Raw genomic sequence first — 24,841 nt, 5'->3', positions numbered from 1 at the left:
TTTTGGGGTTTAAATTTAAAGTCCTAATATCCCATTTCTCACTCCCTATTATTCCGAAAGGGGTGACCGAATCTTTCTTTTGAGGAGAAGAAAGTCTGCACAGAAAAATTCCTCTTTTTGTCTGCCACTTTTTCCAATAATTCATCCAATGATGAACCAAACAAGTACCCCCTTTCACAGGGCTCTGCACACAGCCTCTTCTTTGACTGAATGTCTCCGCTCCAAATTTTCAACCATAAAGCTCTGCGTGCAGAATTAGTTAGACCAGAACGTGCTGCTAATTTTATTGCATCTTTTGATGCGTCAGCCAGGAAATCTACAGACTTTTTAATAGTCGGCAATCCTGCCAACATATCTTCCCTGGGACACTTATTTTTTATTTAACTGGTCTTCTAGTTCTGATAATCAGATTATTCGTGATCTAGCTGTGCAGGTTGCAGCAATGGAGGGTCTAAACGAAGAAGTTGAAGCTTCCGAAGCCCCTTTCAGGAAACCCTCTGTATTCTTATCCAAAGGTTCTTTTAACGATCCCATATCTTCAAAGGGCAATGATTATTTCTTAGCTACCTTAGATATGGCCACATCAATTTTGTGAGCTTTATTCCAGGTCGCCGCTATCGCTTCAGAAAAGATCATTTTTAGAGATAAAAACTTGTTAGGTTTTCACCATTCTTCCTTAATTAATGCTGATACGGTTTAATGGACAGGAAAAGATCTGGTATGTTTAGTCTCAAGACCGCCATACATAATATCATGTACTAATTTAGGCTCTTTGGCCTCTTCTATTCCCATGGTCGATTTGACTGCTTTGAGTAATTTATCTATGTCTTCAGTCGGAAAGAAAGGTTTCCCTATTTCGCCTTCTTCATTTTCAGAAGAACAGGATGACCTATCTGAAAGGGGATTTTCTACTGACTGGATGTCCTCCCCCTCTTCAGACTCTGAGAAAACCATCTCACACACCGTATATGTTTTCTCTTAATTTTAGGCACACTTTTCCTTGAGGCCAAAGATGAATCAATTTCAGACCTAACCAAAGACTGTAAACTCTTATAAAACGATGGAGATTCCTCCGCCACTGTCCTATCAATACATGGCTGACATAACTTTCTCATAATCTGAGGCCAAGGCACATCTACAGATGACACACTCTTTATGGCGTCGTTTAGTCAGGGCCTTTTCCTGCAAAACATGTATATACATATATACCAGTCAGGAATAAAAATAAACATATGTGGCTATACGCCTCTCACCCCTGCAATAGGTACCAAGGCTGGGTTGGACACTGGTTCTTCAGTATTGTCCGTCTTTTCTTCCTCCATAGTGATCACCGGAGCCACTGCTTCTGTCTTACAGCAAGCACATGCAAGGAAGACACCGGCAACTCACTTCCGGGTTCCTGTGCTTCTAAAGCACCTCCCCCGAAGCACGTGATGCGTCGCCGCGCACACGTGTGCTCCATGCCTCTTTCTGGATTCAGGAAACCATCCATAGAGCAGAGTCTTCGATGCTCCCCCCCACCCTGGCTTCAAACAAGTCATCCTTCCGGCGCACGATACTTACTAGTGCTTTGAATCTCACTGAAGTATCATACGCCCAGCACTCAGGAACAAAGCCATCACTCCTCTGCCAGTCCACCGCGCACCGCTGTGCCGCGAAAGAGACCGGGACTGCAGGTAACAATGGGCCGCCATGGGGAGAGACTGGTGTACCACAGGCTTCCCCTCCAAAGACCGGAAACCATACTGAAGTTGGAGGGGAGTCTCCGCCTTTTTGTACTTCAGGTTTCCTGTCTTTGGGGGCGGATCCTCTCTCTCTCGTGGTGCTGTCGTGGGTGAGGGGAAAAATGACAATTCTAGCAGTGGGGATTTTTTTTTTTATAACAGGTTAAATAACAGGATAATTTAATAGATCAGGTTGGGTTATTCAATTTCTTTCACTTTTTTTTCTTTTAGTCCTCTTAGCGTATATCAATTTTTTCAACAGGCATTCTATTATATCCTGCTACAGATTGAATGTTATAACAACTGGGAAATGAAAAGCCTGAGAACCTTTAGAAGGCCCCCTGTTGTCATGACAAATACTCAGCACTATGCTATTGCTTTCTTGGGGTGATGACTGAAGGATAGTGGGAGCTGTCTCCCTCTTTATAACCTCTTACTATTGACCATGACATCTGAAGGGTTAAACTACCAGAATTGGGGTTACAATCATCTCCAATACCAGCACTGGGAGCAGGCCCTATATAATACTGCTTGCACCTGGAAGTGTGGCATACTAGTGTTAACTACCTGCACTCAGTGACATAGTATAGACGACTAATGGGCAATTTGAGGTCTATTGGTTTAGAAAATATAATTAGTAATTGGATTGAAAATTGGCTTCACGATCGAATCCAAAGAGTTGTGGTCAATGATTCCTATTCCGAATGGTCCCCGGTTATAAGTGGTGTATCCCATGTTTCTGTGCTGGGTCCGCTATTTAAATTATTCATTAATGACAGAGGATGGGATTAATAGTGCTGTTTTTATTTTTGCAGATGACACCAAACTTTGTAATAAAGTCCAGTCTATGGAAGATGTTACGTTACAAGCTGACCTGGACAAACTGACTGTTTGGGCCTCCACTTGGCAAATGAGGTTCAATATAGATAAATGTAAAATTATGCACTTGGGGGATAATAATCTGCATGCAGCATATGTCCTAGGGGGAGTAAAACAGAATCACTTGTTGATGGATCTGGGTGTATTAGTAGATCATAGACTAAATAGTCAGCTGTCTCTAAGGCCAACAGTATTTTGTCTTATATTAAAAGAGGTATGGACTCATCGGACAGGAATGCAATATTGCCATTATACAAAGTGTTGGTGTGGCCTCAACTGGAATACGCGGTTCAGTTATGGGCACCAGTCCATAAAGTGGATGCCCAGGAGTTAGAAAAAGTACAGAGGAGAGCAACTAAACTCAAAGGGGCTGGGAGATCTTAGTTATGAGCAAAGACTAAATGACAGAAAAAATAAAATAAAACAGTAGTAGTGAAAAGGTATACGTACACACTATTAATAAGTCAAGCACATATTATTTAGGACATTAAAACACATACATTTTTTAATTATTGGTAATCTACAGGGTGGGCCATTTATATGGATACACCTTAATAAAATGGGAATGGTTGGTGATATTAACTTCCTGTTTGTGGCACATTAGTATATGTGAGGGGGGGAAACTTTTCAAGATGGGTGGTGACCATAGCGGCCATTTTGAAGTCTGCCATTTTGAATCCAACTTTTGTTTTTTCAAAAGGGAGAGGGTCATGTGACACATCAAACTTATTGGGAATTTCACACGAAAAACAATGGTGTGCTTGGTTTTAACGTAACTTTATTCTTTCATGAGTTATTTACAAGTTTATGACCACTTATAAAATGTGTTCAATGTGCTGCCCATTGTGTTGGATTGTCAATGCAACCCTCTTCTCCCAATCTTCACACACTGATAGCAACACCGCAGGAGAAATGCTAGCACAGGCTTCCAGTATCCGTAGTTTCAGGTGCTGCACATCTCGTATCTTCACAGCATAGACAATTGCCTTCAGATGACCCCAAAGATAAAAGTCTAAGGGGGTCAGATCGGGAGACCTTGGGGGCCATTCAACTGGCCCACGACGACCAATCCACTTTCCAGGAAACTGTTCATCTAGGAATGCTCCGACCTGACACCCATAATGTAGTGGTGCACCATCTTGCTGGAAAAACTCAGGGAACGTGCCAGCTTCAGTGCATAAAGAGGGAAACACATCATCATGTAGCAATTTCGCATATCCAGTGGCCTTGAGGTTTCCATTGATGAAAAATGGCCCCACTATCTTTGTATCCCATATACCACACCATACCATAAATTTTTTTTGTTCCAACAGTCTTGGAGGGATCTATCCAATGTGGGTTAGTGTCAGACCAATACCGGTGTTTTTTTTTGTTAACTTCACCATTCACATAAAAGTTTGCCTCATCACTGAACAAAATCTTCTGCGTAAACTGAGGGTTCTGTTCCAATTTTTGTTTTGCCCATTCTGCAAATTCAGTGCGCTCATCTGGGTCATCCTCGTTGAGATGCTGCAGTAGCTGGAGTTTGTAAGGGTGACATTTGTGAGTAGCTAATATCCGCCGAAGGGATGTTCGACTAATGCCACTCTCCAGTGACATGCGGCGAGTGCTACGCTGTGGGCTCTTGCTGAATGAAGCTAGGACAGCCACTGATGTTTCTTCATTAGAGACAGATTTCATGCGTCCACATTTTGGCAAATCCAACACTGAACCAGTTTCACGAAACTTAGCAAGCAGTTTGCTAACTTGTAGCATGGGAGATGGGTGGTCTCGTAGGGTGTCTTGCATTGAAATCTGCTGCAATGACATGGTTACTGCGTTCACCAGACATCAACACAATTTCTATCCGCTCCTCACGTGTTAACCTCGGCGACATGTCAATGGCTGTAAACAAAGAGAAACTTGTAAATAACTCATGAAAGAATAAAGTTACGTTAAAACCAAGCACACCATTGTTTTTCGTGTGAAATTCCCAATAAGTTTGATGTGTCACATGACCCTCTTCCTTTTGAAAAAACTAAAGTTGGATTCAAAATGGCCAACTTCAAAATGGCTGCCATGGTCACCACCCATCTTGAAAAGTTTCCCCCCTCACATATACTAATGTGCCACAAACAGGAAGTTAATATCACCAACCATTCCCATTTTATTAAGGTGTATCCATATAAATGGCCCACCCTGAATATTAATAACACACAACAGGGTGTATGACCTAAAACAGTAATCAATAATGGGCTGACTGTGGGTCAAATAGACACTATATGGTTCCCTATGACTGCATAGCTATAGCACTAGTTTAGCACTAGAGACCCATTAAGTGTCTGCCAGTCAGATGAACACAATCATGTACTAGGACCCAGATTCCAGAGATACAGCACCAGGTATTTTGTGAATCACATTGAGCAATTTGTGGTATATAGTGTATATTGTGCCACTGTATCACAAGAGCCCAATAGGTGAACACAATGTGGTTGGACCTCAATTCCAGAGGTTGGGACCCGGGTAATATATAAATCTCATAGGGAAGTGTGTGGCATTTAGTGTATGGCTACTTTCACACCTGCGTCAGGTGCGGATCCGTCTGGTATCTGCACAGACGGATCCGCACCTATAATGCAAACGCTTAGATCCGTTCAGAACGGATCCGTTTGCATTACCATGAAAAAAAAAAAAAAAATAAAAAAATTATTATTTTTTGTTCATGATAATGCAAACGGATCCGTTTTGACTTTACATTGAAAGTCAATGGGGGACGGATCCGTTTGAAAATTGAGCCATACTGTGTCAAATTCAAACGGATCCGTCCCCATTGACTTACATTGTAAGTCTGGACGGATCCGTTTGCCTCCGCACAGCCAGGCGGACACCCGAACGCTGCAAGCTGCGTTCAGGTGTCCGCATGCTGAGCGGAGGACAAACGGTGCCAAACTGATGCATTCTGAGCGGATCCGCATCCACTCAGAATGCATTAGGGCTGGACGGATCCGTTCGGGGCCGCTTGTGAGAGCCTTCAAACGGAACTCACAAGCGGAGCCCCGAACGCTAGTGTGAAAGTAGCCTAAGCTATGACACTATATCATAAATGCCCAATATAGTCAAACCTCCAGATAGTGACAGAGTACCCAGTGCAAGGCTCAATAAACGCAACAATGTTGCCGCTGGATACACGATAGTCACCCAGAAGATGGCCATGCACTTTGCCATCCACTGAGGACAATTACAATGGTGCCTCAATCAGGCCAGTAAGATGAACAGCTGATATGGCTCATATACCGCCAATCATCAGCACTAACTGGCCTGAGTAAGTATAATAAAGGGATCAACGCGTTTCTATGCATTTAATAGCGCACTTCCTCAGGAGCAATTAATGCGTTTAGCACCAGAAAACAGTCACCCCATTATTGATTACGGTTTTAGGTCATACACCCTGTTGTGTTTTATTAATATAGATTACCAATAAACTTTTTTTGTTTTGAGTTTTAACATCCTAAATAATATGTGCTTGACCAAAGATTAAATGAACTGAATTTGTTTAGCCTTGAAAAAATACGCCTATGGGGGGGGGGGGGGGGACACATGATTAACCTGTACAAATATATAAAAAACGGACCATGCAAAATATATATAGGGAAGCTATTCTGTGTTAAACCCCCTCAAAAAACAAGGGGCACTCCCTACGACTGGAGAAAAAATAAATAAAAATTCAGTCATAAGAGGCGACAAGCATTCTTTACAGAGCTGCGAATCTCTGGAATAGCCTACCGCAGGAGCTGGCTACAGCAAATACAGTAGATGGCTTCAAAAAAGGTTTAGATTACTTTAATTTAAAATAACATTGAGGCTTATTACAATGTACAGAAATCTTAATTACACACCCTTTCCCTTTGGTCCAACCGCTTTTTAAAAGGAAGATAGACATTGATCTAAGAATTTGTTCCGTGGATCGATATAGCAGGATTACAGGTTGGACTTTATAGACTTGTCTTTTTCCAACCTTAAACCCTTCCCGACTGCCATACGGCTATATACGTGCTATCTGCACATACCCCGTGCAGATAGCACGTATATAATTGTTATGGCACCTCTTTAATCCAAGGGCTGCAAAGAGCTTGGATTAAAGCTTCTGTCCCTGCACTGCCGCTGTCAGGGACAGTGCATAGTCCAGTAACGCCAGCAAGGGACCAATCAGAGTGGTCCCTTGCCGGCGATCGCTCCAATTTGTTAGTCTGTACAGACTAACCAATCGGATCGCTGCAGTGTAAAAGTTCCGGTTTCAGGTTCAGATCTGCACTCTGCAGATCAGAGCCTGACATCAGGCACTGGCTGCTGTGTGCCACCAATACGTGCACCCCGATCTGTGCCCCCCCTCTCTGTGCACTCTGCCTCTGATTTGCCAGCCGCGCTCTGTGGCGGCAACTGTGCCCGCCTGCCCCTATCCATTTCCTCTGCCCCGCTCTGTGTTCCCTTATGCGGTCCCCCTTCTGTATCTGATGGCGGCGGCTCTAAAGCAAATTTAAAATTAAATAAAATTGCCATTTCACAAATCCACTAATTTATAAGATATTAAAAAATGTAAAAAATAAAATAAAGTACACATAATTGGTATCGCCGCATCTGTAATGACCTGATCTATAAACTGATCACGGTACCAATCCAGCGTGGTGAACGCTGTAAAAAAAAATAAACAATGGCAGAATTGCAGTTTTTTGCTTCACCTCCCAAAAATATTTAATAAAAAGTGATCACAAAAATCATATGCATCTCAAAAATGATACCAATAAAAACTACAGCCCAACCTACTAAAAATAATCCCTCATACAACAATGTTGACAGAAAAATTAAGTTATGGGTTTTAGATTTGGGCGATAAAAAAAAAAAAAAAAAAAGTTCAATAATAAGTGATTTTAGGATTTAAAAGTGGTAGAAAAAAAAAACACTATATAATTTTGGTGTCGCCATAACCGTAATCATCCCACAGAATAAAAATCATATCAAATATACCACATGAAGAACCCCATAAAAAATAAAAAACACCGACAGAAATGCAACTTTTGCCCACTTCACCTAAAAAAAAAATTTATAAAAAGCACTCAAAAAGCCAAATAGACCACAAAATTGTACAAATAAAAATTAGAGCCCATCCTGCAAAAAAACAAGCTCTCAAGCAGCTACATTGATTGAAAAATCTAAAAGTTATGAGTCTTTGATTTGGTGATGCAAAAAAAAAATGTTAAATTTTATAAAAAGTGATTTTATGATATAAAAGTAGTAGAACATGAATAAAACAATATAAATTTGGTATCGCCAGAACCGTATAAACCCACAGAATACAACTATCAAATATACGACATGGAGAACCCCATAAAAAATAAAAATAAAAAAAATAAATGGCAAAATTGAAATATTAAGCACTTCACCTCATAAAAAATGTAATAAAAAGCGATCAAAAAAAGTCACATGTACCCAAAAATGGTACCATTAAAAACTAAAGCTCACCCCACAAAAAATTAGCCCACACACAGCTCAGTCAACAAAAAAATTAAAAAGTTATGGCCCTTAAAATCTATTTCAGCAAATTTCATGTTAGAAAATGCAGATGCCACTCCTTTCCTTTTGAATTCTGCCGTCTGCTCATACAGCAGTTTACAACCACTTATAGGGTGTTGTCGTATTCAGGTAATGGGTAACAAATTATGGAGTGCATTTTCTCCTGTTATCCCTTGTTAAAGTGAAAGAATTGGGCTTTTTGTAAAAAAAAATTGTAAAAAATATAATTTTTCATTTTCACAGCCATGTGTTTCTAAATATTATAAAACACCTCTGAGGTAAAAGTGGTCAGTAAACCCCTCAATTAATTATTTGAGGGGTGTAGTTTCCAAAATGGAGTCACTTTTGGATGGTTTCTACTGTAGGGATGCCCTAGTGTGCCTTCAAATATGACATGACACTCAAAAGCTATTCCAGCAAATCTGCTCTCCAAAAACCATATATGTTGCTTTTTCCTTCTGAACCCTGCCATGCGCCCATACAGCTGTTTATAAACATAAGTGGGGTGTTTCTGTAAACTGCAGAATCAGGGTAATAAATATTAAGGTTAATTTTGCTCTTAACCCTTGCTGTGTTATAGAAACAAAATTGGATTAAAATTAAAAATCTGCACATAAACTGAAAATTGTAAATTTCACCTCTATTTTCCTTTAACTCTTGTAGGACACCTAAAGGCTTAACATGGTTTGTAAAACCAGTTTTAAGTAATTTGAGGGGTGTAGTTTCTAAAATGGGGTCATTTATGGGTGGTTTCTATTATGTAAGGACCTCAAAGTGACTTCAGAACTGAATTGGTATTTGAAAAAGTTGGTTTTGAAAATTTTAGAGAAAAGTTTAAAAATTGCTTCTTAAATTCTAAGCCTTCTAATGTCCTAAAAAAATAAACTGTGATTTTCAAAATGATGCCAACATAAAGTAGACATATAGGGAATTTTAAGTAAAAATTATCTAATGAGGTATCACGATCTGACTTTAATGCGTAGAAAATCAAATTTAGAAAATGATTTTTTTATCCAAATTTTCTGTAAATTTGGGATTTTTTATTATATAAAAGGTAAAACTTATTGACCTAAATTTACCCCTAACATTAAGTACGAGATGTCACGAGAAAACAATCTCAGAATTGCTTGGATAAATAAAAGTATTGCAAGGTTATTAGCACATAAAGTGACATGTCAGATTTGCAAAATTAAGCCTGGTCATGAAGGTGAAAATTGGCTTGGTGTTGAAAGGGTTAACATCGATGTAACTACCGTATGTCACTGATCGGAAAGGAAGTAATAAACACAGTTATGAAATAATGTGGACTTTACAAATACCATCCACACGATACAGGAAATTTCTGCATATAACTTAATATGCTGCAGGCTATAAATTGATACCACAGGTTCAAAATTTATGCCCCCGATTTTACACTTTGCAGCGCAAAGGGTGAAATCTGTGGCAAATCCACAGCAAAAAAATTTATAAATAAAATCACATCTAACTCCTGCCAATTTTGCAGTTGATTCATTGCAGATTATGTCTCAGATCCACAACAAAATCCATATTTCCTGCGTCAAAATAAATGTCGTGTGAATGTATCCTAAAGAAGTTTGCATTTAGGATGCACTTTTTTGGGGTAAATGGGTAACCAAATAGTGTGCGTTGGTGCATCCACTCACATTATTATTTATTATTTTACTCACTAATCTAGCACAAACATATTCCACTGCACTTTGCAGACATCATCCTCACTCACGAGTTCCCCATCAGTATGTCTTTGGTGTAGGAGGAAACTAGAGTATTCAGAGGAAACCTAAGTAAACACTGGGAAAATACCATGTAGATGTTGTCCTTGGTCACATAGTAACCTAGGACCCCAGTGCTAACCAATGGGGTCCTAGCTTTCTCTGCCAAACCATACAAAATATGCAAGCAGTATAAATAGCCTAAATGGTTGCAGCTACATATATAATGTTGAGAAGAATTCTATGAAGGTTTTGGTCATTTTAAACTCCAACATTTACTTCAATAATGTCCTACCTGCTGAACTCTGCTGGGATCATCTAGCTGAAGTTTAGCAATCACACAGCCAGGCTCAAGAACAGCCCCAGGGCGCTTCACATAATGTATACATCCCGACTCCATGGCGGTCAAGGTCATCACCATCTTCATAACCTGTTACACAAGGAAAAAACCCAGTTACTCCTACATGGAAAGTACACATATTACATTACCATTAGAAAAGTATGCCAGGTGTCTTGGGCATAGGAGAGCTGCAGGGTCTTAGGAGACACTGATCAGTTCTTTCTATGTACAATGCATTTACATAGGGCCGTTTCCCTTGTAACTGGGGCTCCTTTGAATGTCCCAGTTACTTTCGAAAAAGTGCAAATTAGAGAAAAAAAAGTCAGTGTCCCCCAAAGATCTTTTTAATGACCCATTGGGACCACTTTATATGTCAGGGAAAAAAATATACAATAAAATACAAATAATAAAAAAACTAAACTACCTCCATTATAGATCTACACAAATGGAACTCATTTTAAAAGAGTTGTGCAGCGCTAAGATGTAGATGACCTATCCTCTAGATCTGGTCCGACTCCTGGTCCGATCAGCTGTTTGAATCTGTAGAGGCGCTCGTGCATTCACTTGAATAGGACAAGCAGTTACACTGTTCCACCTCCACAAGAGCGATAACATGCAGGTGATTTTGAGTCAGAAGCAGTGTTCGCACAGGCGCTGCTTCAAACAACTGATCAGTGGGGTGTTGAGAATTGGATGCCCGCAAATCTGATATTGATGACCTATTCTCAGGATAGGTCATCAACGTCTTAAGCCTCATTCACATGTCTGTGTCCGTGCTCAAATCCGTGAGCAGGTGATCAGTGGTGCATCCGTGAAGCTGTTCGTGAAGGATCTGTGTGTGTCTGTTTTTGCTGTCCATGTGCCATCCGTGTTTCACTGATCCTGCACAGCTGCAAAATAATTTTCAAAGCCACTCTTCCTAATGATCCGTGAAACACAGGTGCAACACGGATGGCATACGTGGCTTTCAGACCCATAGACTATGGGTACTTTCACACTAGCGTTATTCTTTTCCGGTAAAGGGTCTCAATCCCGGAAAAGAATGCATCAGTTTTGTCCTAATGCATTCTGAATGGAAAGCAATCCGTTCAGTATGCATCAGGAGGTCTTCCGTTCCGTCACAATCCCGGAACAATACCGCACTTGCCGGATCCAGCATTAATTTCCATAGAGATGCATTAATGCCTGATCCAGTACCAAGTGTTCTGGAAATTGCCGCATAGCTGGATACGGTTTTCCGGTCTGCGCATGCGCAGGGATATAGGAAGTTTCGCTTTTGATCTTAGAAAAAAAACTTAAAGACCGGATCCGTTATTCCGAATGAGACGGATCCGGTATATAACCGGATCAGTGTAACCGATCCGGAAAAAAGCTATCCGTTTGTATACGGCTTGCCATTGCCGGAACTGCCTGCTGAATTTTAACAACGCTGATGTGAAAGTACCCTATAATGGGCGTGATGGATCCATGAACACGGACAAAATAGAGCACGCTAAAAACACGGATGTCTGAATACACACATTAAAATGAATGTGGACGTGTGCTGTCCATGGAGAACACGGACAGCACACGTCTGTGGAACACAGACGTGTGAATGAGGCTTTAGGCTACATTCACATCTGCGTTTTTCCTGTATCCGTCATGGATCAGAAAAAATGCTTCTGTTAGCATAATACAACCGTCTGCATCAGTTAAGAACGGATCTGGTTGTACTCTCTAAAATGACCAAAACCATTACAAGTCAATGGGCAGCAAATCTGTTTTCTTGTGTGTTCGAGAAAACTACTCTGGCACCATTGACTTATATTGTGTTTCATGTCAGATCTGTCTTGCACTGTATCCCATGCAGGGTCGGTGTTGGGGGGCAAACAGGGCAATTGCCCAGGGCCCCCTTTCTCAAAGGGGCCCCCTGCTGTTTGAAAGTTAACTGGGCCGATGGTGTGAACCTTTTATCCTCCCCCTGCTCCCTGACTGGCACTCTAACATGCTGCAGTGGTGCGCTGCTGTCCACCCCGCACAGTCTCCCAGTCTCACCAGACCTTGGTGAATGCACAGCATTAGAATCCTGCTGCCACAGACATCAGATGTTCTGTGTGGGTGGGGCTAACATAGCCCCACCCCCAACCTTTGCCTGCACTTGCTCCAGGCTGCAAGGCCCAAACCAGACTGGGATGACTGGGCCTTATACTGTATCCGACCCCCAGGCTCTGACCTCAGCTGCTGGATTGCAGGAGTTCCACGGACCTTCTTTTCAAAGCACATGGCCTGTTCCCTCTCCAGCTGGTAAGTCCATCCAGTAAAAGGCATGCAGCAGAGCCTGTGAAGGAGGGGGTGCAGGGTTGCACTCTCATTGTAGCAGCCCTGCACTGCCCTCAAGTATTGATGGTCACTGATCTGTGAGTTCCCTGTGTGAGTTGTGTGTGCTCCCTGTGTCACACACTGTTATGGGAGATCTGTGGATGACGCACTGTTATGGGAGATCTGTGGATGACGCACTGTTATGGGAGATCTGTGGATGACGCACTGTTATGGGAGATCTGTGGATGACGCACTGTTATGGGAGATCTGTGGATGACGCACTGTTATGGGAGATCTGTGGATGACACACTGTTATGGGAGATCTGTGGATGACACACTGTTATGGGAGATCTGTGGATGACACACTGTTATGGGGGATCTGTGGATGACACACTGTTATGGGAGATCTGTGGATGACACACTGTTATGGGAGATCTGTGGATGACGCACTGTTATGGGAGATCTGTGGATGACGCACTGTTATGGGAGATCTGTGGATGACACACTGTTATGGGAGATCTGTGGATGACACACTGTTATGGGAGATCTGTGGATGACACACTGTTATGGGAGATCTGTGGATGACACACTGTTATGGGAGATCTGTGGATGACACACTGTTATGGGAGATCTGTGGATGACACACTGTTATGGGAGATCTGTGGATGACACACTGTTATGGGAGATCTGTGGATGACACACTGTTATGGGAGATCTGTGGATGACACACTGTTATGGGAGATCTGTGGATGACACACTGTTATGGGAGATCTGTGGATGACACACTGTTATGGGAGATCTGTGGATGACACACTGTTATGGGAGATCTGTGGATGACACACTGTTATGGGAGATCTGTGGATGACACACTGTTATGGGGGATCTGTGGATGACACACTGTTATGGGAGATCTGTGGATGACACACTGTTATGGGAGATCTGTGGATGACACACTGTTATGGGGGATCTGTGGATGACACACTGTTATGGGGGATCTGTGGATGACACACTGTTATGGGGGATCTGTGGATGACACACTGTTATGGGGGATCTGTGGATGACACACTGTTATGGGGGATCTGTGGATGACACACTGTTATGGGGGATCTGTGGATGACACACTGTTATGGGGGATCTGTGGATGACACACTGTTATGGGGGATCTGTGAATGACACACTGTTATGGGGGATCTGTGAATGACACACTGTTATGGGAGATCTGTGAATGACACACTGTTATGGGGGATCTGTGGATGACACACTGTTATGGGGGATCTGTGGATGACACACTGTTATGGGGGATCTGTGGATGACACACTGTTATGGGAGATCTGTGAATGACACTGTCATCCAGAGATCTCCCATAACAGTGTGTCATCCACAGATCTTCCATAACTGTGTGCATGTACAGCATTATCTCCATTCACTGCTATGGAATTGCCAGTGATCAGCTATTTTCAGAGCACTCCTAGTATAACGGAGGATGACCGTGCATGCACATTTTGCTCTCCCTTCACGTCAGGGGCCCGAATGGGACAACACCTTTTTTTTTTCTGCTTGTAGTTTTATAAACTGCACCATGAAAAAAAAAAAAAATGATGCAGGTTTCATGTCCAGAATTTCCTTTGAAAATGGGCATTAATGAAAATCCACACCAAAACTGCATCAAAAAGAGTGTTCTAAAATGTATCAGAAAAAAGACATCCAAGAAAACCTAATGCAGATTCTGCATTAGGTTTTTTAAGCACAGAAACTGCTCTGTGTGAACATACCCAAAAAGGCTGCAGGATCAGCAGCTTACAGTGGAAAGGCTAAAGAGAGATAATGTGGCATTCTACAATCCGCTGCTGTGGTTGCAACCACTGTCTGTGCCTACAAAATCCTGTCAGACTTCTGGTCCAATATTTCAGGATTTGGGGCCCTACTTTCAATTTTGTACAAGGCCATACTTTGTCTAACACCAGCCCTGATCCCATGACGCACTTAAAAACGTTGCTTGAAGCACTTTCGTGTGAGTCATGGGAACACAATGAAATGGAATGGAATACATTCTAGTGCACTCCGTTCAGTTCAGTTTTGTCCCCATTTACAATGCATGGGAACAAAATTAAAGCGTTTTCCTCTGGTTTTGAGATCCTATGACAGATCTCAATATCAGAAAGGAAAACGCAGATGTGAACGTGGACTGCAGAACCACTTTCATAATTTCTTTTGGTGGCAGATTGCATATTTAAAGAATAAAGGAGCTATAGTTTAAACAAATTTTAATAAATACATTTTTAAATGTATCTGTTTTCCCCAAATAAAACTAAAAAAGAAAATAAATGAATAAAAAGCCCTAGATATCATATAAAAAAAGGTTGCTAAAATTAATCCCTGCCGCTGTGTTCTGCCTCCATAGCTCCCCTGCCGACACTGCAGACCACAGGTCTCTCCTGTGACATGGCGCATGGGAGAAACGTCACTACTGCGGCTAGTCATTGGCTGCATAAGCCACGTGAGCTGTATCAAACCAGATGTTGATGCAGGGAGACTAGTGACCTACAGGGGAGTGATAATGCAATGGAGAAGGGTTCAGGTATGCATGCTTCTCACCAGTAGTGAACACCCCTTTAAGGCCTGGTCATTAAAGGGTTAACCTGCCTAGAGGATTGTGCCAAAGTTACCACACAACGTGCCCTATTCTGATACATTTGGGTTTGCACTCCATCACCAACTTGTAAATTCATGCATCTTACAACAAATCTACTACATTCTGGTGATAAAGGATTACTCTGGCACTTACTGTATGAATGGGGACAGAAAAAGTATAGGGAATAGACAGACATTTAAATTTGCCAAGTAGTACACAATTGAAAATGTATGAAAATCACATTCATCAGTATTTATTTTCTTGCTGTTTATATAGTGCCACCATAATATGCAGTCCTGAACATAGATTGTAACCACCTATATTAGTCATGCTAGTACAGTGGTATCAAGGATACCTCAGGATACAATATTTTCAGCTTACAATGCCTCAGACTACGATCCAACCAATCAACATGGCCATTTCTCTGGTAAAACACCTGTTATAGTTGTCTAATAGCTCCTCATTATTGCACAGTGTGGTACTACAAGTCCTATACTGCCTTGTTTGGGGCAGGTTGAGCCGCTCTATTATATTTTTATTGTACACTGTGTACTATAAAAGGACTCTGAAGTTCCTTCCCTCATCACAGAAAATGATTTACAGTTTCCAATATCTATTCCTGGCTGTTATACTTAAGGGTGTCCTTTATTTATCTGTCTTTTTTTAATTAAAATTCATTTTCTCACATCTTGGGATTACATTTTGGAGACCAATTACTAGTTCTCCAGAGTTACAGACTTTCCAGAGTTTCAACATACAATGGTCATCCGTGAACTAATTATATCGCAATTTAGGAGACTACTGTACTCTATCTGAAATAACATCTTAGTACCTGCAGGTTTCCTTGTGCGTCTTCAAGTAAAATTTTCAAGATCTATGTATAACATGTATATGAAATGTTTAGCACAAAAATAATCTTTTAAAGGGCATCTGTAAGCAGATTTGTAACTATGAAGCTTGGTCAGCATTGACAGCGGCATATAAATGGTTAATCCGCCGGCATCTGCATTGTGACTGATCAGACGCACACAGCTCCTGTGCCCACCCGATCAGCATGACATACCATTACGTTAATTTGCAGGAAGTTACTTCCCGCTGTGACGCAACAGTATGTTACATGTTGGGAAGGGGTTAATATATGCAAATGTGCCTCTAGAAGCAATGCTAAGCTATCTGTAGCTGCTGCGCCCACTGCACTTTCACTGACAGGGCCAGGCAGTAGGCTAACCAGCAGTTCTCTTCTGTAGTGCAAGATTATTTCCTGTACTGCGCCTGTGACAAATACTAAAGTACAGGGCACAGTGCGAGACTTAAGGAGTCAGGGCCAGGCCTGGGCCCTGTCAAAGTGTAGAGGGCACAGCAGCTGCAGAGAGCTGAGCCTCTAGGTGTAATGGCAACGCACCTGTTTATCCCAGAGGCTCATTTATATATATTAAAGCATAATTTGAACATGGGACCAACACAGATGCCTTTAGCTGCTAAGTGCACATGCAACGGGTCACCCAGATTCATAGGTACACATCTGCTGACAGATGCCCTTTAATTGTAGTACTTCACCATTTTTAGAAAGGAAAAAATAAATGCTTTTGAACAGCCACAATATTAATTGCTCTGCATTACCTCAATCTCAGCATAGCATTGGCCTGCAAAGACATGGCCTCCATCCTCCACCACATACTGAATAAGTTTGCCAGCAGATGGAGAGCGCAGAATGGAAGGATCATTTTCCTTTTCAAAAACACAAGTTTTATTTCCGATAGTGATACGGTACCTACAAGAAAATACATTTAGCAGAACTGCAGGAAAAGAAAACAAAGAAACAAGATGTGTGCTTTCAGTTATAAGACAGTTACTAAAGTGATTGTGCCTACACTTTGTCGTAAACCTTTCCACAATTTGGTGAATTCTGGTGCATACTGTCACAAGTTCTAAACTTATTTATGAAACAAATAGACCAAAAATTTTAATCGACTGCAACGCACTCTAAGAAGGGTGTGGCTTAAAGATGTGATGTGCACCACAATGAAAGCAGTCATGTAAGTGATGTCAAGTTAAAGGGAACCTGTCACCGGGATTTTGGGTATAGAGCTGAGGACATGGGTTGCTAGATGGCCGCTAGCACATCCGCAATACCCAGTCCCCATAGCTCTGTGTGCTTTTATTGTGTAAAAAAAACGATTTGATACATATGCAAATTAACCCGAGATGTGTCCTGCACGTGAGATGAGTCAGGGACAGGACTCATCTCAGGTTAATTTGCATATGTATCAAGTCGTTTTTTTGACACAATGAAAGCACACAGAGCTCTGGGGACTGGGTATTGCGGATGTGCTAGTGGCCATCTAGCAACCCATGTCCTCAGCTCTATACACAAAATCCCGGTGACAGGTTCCCTTTAAAGGGGTTCTCTGGGCATTTAATATTGATGACCTATCCTCAGGACACCCGGCACCCCTGGCGATCAGCCATTTGAAGAGGAGGCGCGCGCCGTGTCAGCGCTGCCTCCTCTTCACCGTTTAACTTCTTGCAGTCGCCTCTGCAGCAATGAGCAGGTGTAATTACACCTAAGGCGCGCCTCCTCTTCAAACAGCTGATAGGCGGGGGTGCCGGGTGTCGGACCCCTGCCGATCTGATATTTATTACCTGAGGATAGGTCATCAATATTAAAAGCCCGGAGAACCCCTTTAAAAAAAAATGGTCTAGTCATTAGGGTGTAGCTTATTTTTTAAAGAGGACCTTTCACTAGAATAGAAAATCTAAACTAAGTATACAGACATGGAGAGCGGCGCCCAGGGATCTCTCTGCACTTACTGTTATCCCTGGGCGCTGCTCCGTTCTCCCGGTATAGCCTCCGGTATCTTCATATGTTCGGCTCCACCCAGTGGAGCCTGCCGGCGTCTCTTTCTCCCAGGCTGTAGCGCTGGCCAATCGCAGCGCTCAGCTCATATCCTGAGAGAAAAAAAACCTCTCAGGCTATGAGCCGAGTGCTGCAATTGGCCAGCACTACAGCATGGGAGAAGGAGACGCCGGCAGGCTCCACTGGGTGGAGCCGAACATATGAAGATACCGGAGGCTATACCGGGAGAACGGAGCAGCGCCCAGGGATAACAGTAAGTGCAGGGAGATCCCTGGGCGCCGCTCTCCATGTCTGTATACTTAGTTTAGATTTTCTATTCTAGTGAAAGGTCCTCTTTAAGTTTGCAAATATCGCCTTCTTAAAGGGAACCTGTCATGTGGATATTTGATTATATTCTAACTAATTAAATACAATCATTAACTACTAAAAAGTGCCTTAGATGTATTCACTTACTGGTGTGACAGATGGTTACCTCATAATAAACACACAAAGATGCCACATGCTAATGAGCTGATTTGAGTCCAGCGTTTATTTAATTAACAGCTATAGCCACTCCCCTGCCCACCTGCTGCTGATTCATATGGAAAATAACTGTCAATCAGCAGCAGGTAGGCGGGGAGAGTCAGGAGCTCATAAATATTCATGACTCATCATTATCAGCTGGAGCTTTTCAATACAAGATGTTGGCAGATTGACTGGGTCAATTAAAGAAAGTGACCCAGCATTTTGCTAAGAGAATCAGTCACTTATTTATGTTACCTTTAGTTAGGACAACATAAAACTGGTGACAGGTTCCCTTTAAGCCCACTTTGTGTGAAGAAAAAATTCATGCAATATATCAGCTTCATTGGTGAATATTAGCTAGTAGCTCAGTTCATTGAGGTTTAGCAGACATTTACTATTCAAGGTTTTGCATACGGATTTCATAATGGACCAGCGTAATATTTACCCTGCAGTATTTTGTAGCCTGCTAAACAATGTGAATGTACTGTAACTCCATCACATATTTATTTACCTGCCATAAAAAAAATTGCCGACATCAGAAACGATGTCACCATGAGACATTTCCTGTTTAGTAAGCTTATTGTTTACATGGTATCTCCTGAAGCCTTTTACATGTATACAGGGTTGGTGTCAGCACCCAGCATACCAAGGCAAGTGACGGGGCCCACTGCGCTGCTATGAGCGCTTGAATCAATACAGATGGAAGCGCTCATTGCTGAAGGGCAGGGAGCTGCAGTCCTTTCACTTACGCAGCTTCAGACTGGAGCAAGGGACCATCCATCCTCACATGAGGTCGGCTGCCGCTGTCCTCCTTACAAGCTCTTGTGCTACGGAGCTTCAGACACGTCCCCTCTTCACTTCAGCAGAGAGGACATGTTGCCTTACCAGCTTCAGACACGCCCCCTCTACACAGGACGCGCTGCCTGAAGAGGAGAGAGACCCCAGAGGCTGGAGCAGAAGTGTGAAGACAGTCTGAGTAAGGACAGGGCGGGGGGCGGGCTGTGGGCGAGGTCAGGGAACTCTTCAAGCTGCTGCTGGATGCCGTAGTAGGCCAGCAGCTTAAATGCCATTTGTTATTTTACTGCCTCATTAAGCAGTGGCCTTCATGACACCTACCCCCATATCCTGTCCGATCTAATCCTCAATGGAGCCCCTGCTGTCTCCTTTCCTCCCTCATGTATAGAGCTCCTGTTCCACACTCCTATCTCCTATTGCTGCCCTGCACAGACCTCCTGCCCCCTACTTATATGAATCCCCCTCAGAGCCCCTTCCACCTACTTTCTTAGTCCACCCCTCTTGTCCATCCAGGGTCCCCGGCCCCTGTCTCACTCCTCTGCCTCTCATTATGGTGGTGTCTAAACCCCATTCACCATAAGGACCTTCTAACATCTCAGGGTCATGTGACTGTGCCCCCCCCCCACCCTGTACTGTGCCCCCTTATACCCTGTTACCCGTTTGGTAACAGTGTTATCATACCCTGCACATGGCCGTTAGTCATTCCCTATATTGTGCCCTTTTATAACCTTTTATCCGGTCACTGTATGGTGGTGTTATACAGTCACTGTATGGCAGTGTTAGCAGGTCACTGTATAGAGGTGTTATCCGGTGACTGTATGGCGGTGGTATCTAATAACTGTATGGCAATAACTCTATCCCCTTCCCTGCCCACGCCACCGTTTTTAGACCTGGCATGAGTGGGGAAAAGTTGCAGATTGCTAAGGACCTTTGCGCCACAATCGGTGTCAGAAATATGCCTAATATAGGCATTTTCTAGTTAATAAATTACCCCCTAATTGTATTATTCCAGGGCTGGGCTAATATCGGTAAAGTATATAGATTCTAGTGTATTATACTATGCCCTGTATTTCCCAATAGATAAATGATCCTTGGGAAACACAGTCCTCACCCCTGACCACCAGGCCCAGGTTGTGCGCTCTGTCAGTACATGGCAGCCTCCCCTCTCTGCCCTACTGTGTACTAGTGCTTATTGTGTACTAGTGCTTATTATGGTACTAAGGCTGGGTTCTCATCACATTTTTGCCATCCCTTTAATGTATAACAAAACTGTATACATTAACAGATGCCTCAGACTGAAGCCATACATCGGCAGCTGTTCACCATACAGTTCCATTGCAAAAAAAAAAATATTAACGTAAGCATTTTTTACTGGACTCTGCAGGATAGACAAACGTGGTATGCTGCACATTTGAATACATCAAACAGATAGGAAAAACGTGATGTGAACCCACTGGAAGGGGAAGGGGGGGCGTACTTAAGTTTGCTGTGGAGCCCAGCGAGTTCAAGCTACATCTCTGCACAGATCCTTCTCTCCTCCAGGCACAGCCCAGCTGTGACGTCATGACGTGTCTCACTGATGCAGCGGGCCTGAGGAAAGAAGGAGCGCAGGGAGATGAGCTGTGGTTAGTGAATTACCCTCCATTCAGTATAAAGACCCCCAAATAGTATAATGACCCCCAGTGCCCCACCCATACAGTATAACCCCCAGTGTGGGGGCCACTGGGGGGTCATTATTCTGAATTGTGGGCAAGTGGGGGTCTTTATTCTGAATGGAGGGCAACTGTGGGGTCATTATACTGTGTGGGGGCCACTAGTGGTCATTATACTGTATGGGGGCCACTGGGGGTCATTATATGGTGTGGGAGCCACTGGGCTAGGATTTATCGCCCAAGTGCCCACATGAACCTGGAGCCAGCCCTGCATGTATATATTGCTACTGTGAATGGACAGTGCCTATGGTTGATTGACAGTTAATGTAAAATGTTAGTAAGATGTGGAAGCAGCAACTAGATCTGAAATAGAAGTCTATATCCTTGTCTGCACTGTGACTGATTTAACTGGTAGTAAGCTGCCACCTCTGCGCATGGCTCTTTGTTTCTTTCTACATCACCTGGAAATGTGACAGTCTTCAACTGCTACAACACAAAAAAGATAGCAAGGCAGGAATGCCAGTAAAAAGTACAGAACTGTCAAAATGAAATTAAACTGCTCCACCTGACGTCATTGCTCCCAAGCACAGGATCATCAGAGGATTCAGAGTGTGCCTATGCGAGTACGGAACAATATTTCCAGACGCAGCAGGATGATGTGGGCACAGGGGGGGCAGCATCAATCATGGTGCAGAAGGGTGGAATTGTACACAGCAACACTGACAAAGGAAGCAAGCCACAGCCCACTTGCATTGAAAAAGATAATTTACATATGGCGAGAACGCAATATAATAATAAAAGTGGATCATCTCCTAGCGATTGGTTTTTGGACAGGAGTTTCCTGGTGGCTGATAGCAGTAAAGCTAGCAAATTAATGTGTCAGGCTCAAGCGTAGTACCCTGGAGCAAAGCTTAACTGCAAATGGTTTGCTATGTAATGTATTGTTAAGTAATATACTGTTATGCATGGTTATAGGTATGGTGCCCAGTATAGCTACAGTATGTATGGATGGCACAGCCATGGTTAACAAACCTTGCTCAGCTGTGGTAGTAGGTTAGATATGGGCTGGCCCCACCCCTAAACTTAAGTCAGTCTAGACTGGAGTTCAGAGAAAGAGAAGGAAAAGCTCATGTGCTCCCTCTACTTAGGTCCAGAAAGCTACAGAGACTCACTGATCTCTGCATGATCTACAGAAGGCGGAGAGAACTAGAGAACTTAGAATCTGAAATCGAAAGCTAACCTACTATCAAAAGCTGCTAAGACTTTACTGCAGTGAGGGACAATGCTATGACACTTCACACTGACACAACCTGGCTAGTTGAAACCCTGTATCCCTCAATGGACATTACAGCCACCTCTGCAAGAGTACGATTGCCCGACATAGATTCTGCAGAAAAATACCTGAGACAGAGAGAGAAGACCCTCCCATCCTTGCCTAAATCCATACAACATAATCTGGGAAAAACTGCATTGTGTAGTTAGAACTGCGTTTTGCCATTGTTGGATGTACTACAACTCCTATTTTGCACTCCATTAAACAATAACTCTGGTACATCTGGCATGGTCTCGGACTCCTGCAACATACACTGGTAATTGCACTCCACATACTGGCTTGCACATACACACACTTAATATATCATGGGAACCCCAACTACCATCAGACAGAAGCTCCCAGAGCCAGGGTATGCCCTGAGAGAAGAAAGGGTCTGCCCTCCTGTCAGTGCCCCGGCCATGGGGAGTAACGGTGACAGGACAGAAACAGCGAGAAGATAGCCACTGTGAGCCGAGAGCCACTACCACCCTCATCCTCTACTCCGGATCCTCCCAGCAGGGCAGAATTAACAGTGTTCGAGCAATTTCAGATATTTAAGGACTCTATACTGACAGGGAGTGTTCCACAGGATTGGCGCATAGCAAATGTGGTGCCAATATTCAAAAAGGGTCCAAAAACAGAGCCCGGAAACTATAGGCCGGTAAGTTTAACATCTGTTGTGGGTAAACTGTTTGAAGGCTTTCTAAGACATGCTATCTTGGAGCACCTCAATGAAAATAAGCAAATAACGCCAAATCAGCATGGCTTCATGAGGGATCGGTCATGTCAAACTAATTTAATCAGTTTCTATGAGGAGGTAAGTTCTAGACTTAACAGCGGCGAATCAATGGATGTCATATATCTGGACTTCTCCAAAGCATTTGACACTGTACCACATAAAAGGTTAGTATATAAAATGAGAATGCTCGGACTGGGAGAAAACGTCTGTATGTGGGTAAGTTACTGGCTCAATGATAGAAAACAGAGGGTGGTTATTAATGGTACACACTCAGATTGGGTCACTGTCACTAGTGGAGTACCTCAGGGGTCAGTATTGGGCCCTATTCTCTTCAATATATTTATTAATGATCTTGTAGAAGGCTTGAACAGTAAAATCAGTTTTTGCAGATGACATTAAACTGTGTAAAGTGATTGACACAGAAGAGGACAGTATACTGCTACAGAGGGATCTGGATAGATTGGAGGCTTGGGCAGAGAAGTGGCAGATGAGGTTTAACACTGACAAATGTAAGGTTATGCACATGGGAAGGCATAATGCAAGTCACCAATACATACTAAATGGTAAAATACTGGGTAACACCGACATGGAAAACGACCTAGGAATTTTAGTGAACAGCAAACTAAGCAGTAAAAACCAGTGTCAGGCAGCTTCTGCCAAGGCCAATAATGGTCTTACCACTTTACAAATCACTAGTCAGACCACACAGAGTAATGTGTACAGTTCTGGGCTCCTGTGAACAAGGTACAGATAGCAGAGCTAGAGAGGGTACAGAGGAGGGCAACTAAAGTAACTGGAATGGGGCAACTACAGTACCCTGAAAGATTATCAACATTAGGGTTATTTACTTTAGAAAAAAGACGACTGAGGGGAGATCTAATTACTATGTATAAATATATCAGGGGACAGTACAGAGATCTCTCCCATCATCTATTGATGAGGGGACATTCTCTGCGTTTGGAGGAAATAAGGATTGTACACAAACATAAGAGGATTCTTTACGGTAAAAGCAGTGAGACTATGAAGGAGGGGGGGGTGATTGTGAATTCACTAGGAATTTTTTTCCTCCCTAAAGTGAGGAAAATTGGCTTCTACCTCACAGGAAAACAGGTTGAACTGGATGGACAGATGTCTTTTTTCCAGCCTTATAAACTATGTTACTATGTAATGTCCTCTGACACAACCAGCTCGAGCACTGGGCAGCTTGCTGGTGCTTGTGTTCTCTTTTATCAAAAGCTTGGTAAGGAGCCATTATCGCTAGAATTTAGGCATCATATAAAGGAACTGATGCACTGGTGTGCTGTTGGAATTAATAAAATACCTGCGGATTATTAGAACAATGCTCCCGATGATCACTGGCTTGCAATCTGCGGCAAGTCTACAGTGATCACGTGGGGCACTTGGAGCGTGAAGATAGGGGCGCGCGCACGGGAGGGAGAGCAGACAGGCCGGCATCGCGGACGGCGCATGCGCGATTGAATTACAGGATCGCGCTCGAGTCCGCGCGAAAGACGGGATCGAGCGGCGAATAAAGAGGACGGCGCATGCGCAGCCTTGACAAGCGCGGTCCCGGCGACTGAGCCGGCTGTCAATTACAGTGCATAGAGGCGGCGTTAGGGCAGGGGAGGTACAGCCAGAGGTGAGGGAAGGGCTACCCCCTTGACTTCTAGCGTGACTGTTGGAGCAGGAAATCATAACTTTATAAGACGATTTTTTAATGCATATACAGCGCATGAAAGCAGCACAAGGATGTATAAGAACACACTGAAGATGATCTACAAGGTACTGTTGCTAGTTTATAAAGTGAAAATGAGGTGAAAGGTTCGCTTTAA

At 43.0% G+C, this 24,841-nt stretch overlaps 1 protein-coding gene across 1 annotated transcript in view; it reads right to left on the bottom strand.

The window, feature by feature from the left end:
* Positions 1–24,841, bottom strand: part of ACACA (acetyl-CoA carboxylase alpha) — a 993,014-nt gene that overhangs the window by 768,773 nt on the left and 199,400 nt on the right. Inside the window, exons 18-19 of the mRNA XM_040424192.1 lie at positions 16,771–16,921; positions 10,176–10,310 (exon numbers count right to left, since the gene is read on the bottom strand). Coding sequence (XP_040280126.1) covers positions 10,176–10,310; positions 16,771–16,921 — 286 coding nt within the window. The remainder of the gene's footprint in view (positions 1–10,175; positions 10,311–16,770; positions 16,922–24,841) is intronic.

The sequence above is a fragment of the Bufo bufo genome, chromosome 3, assembly GCF_905171765.1.
Source record: "Bufo bufo chromosome 3, aBufBuf1.1, whole genome shotgun sequence".
Lineage (NCBI taxonomy): Eukaryota > Metazoa > Chordata > Amphibia > Anura > Bufonidae > Bufo > Bufo bufo.
This window is presented reverse-complemented; position numbering and strand designations above follow the sequence as displayed.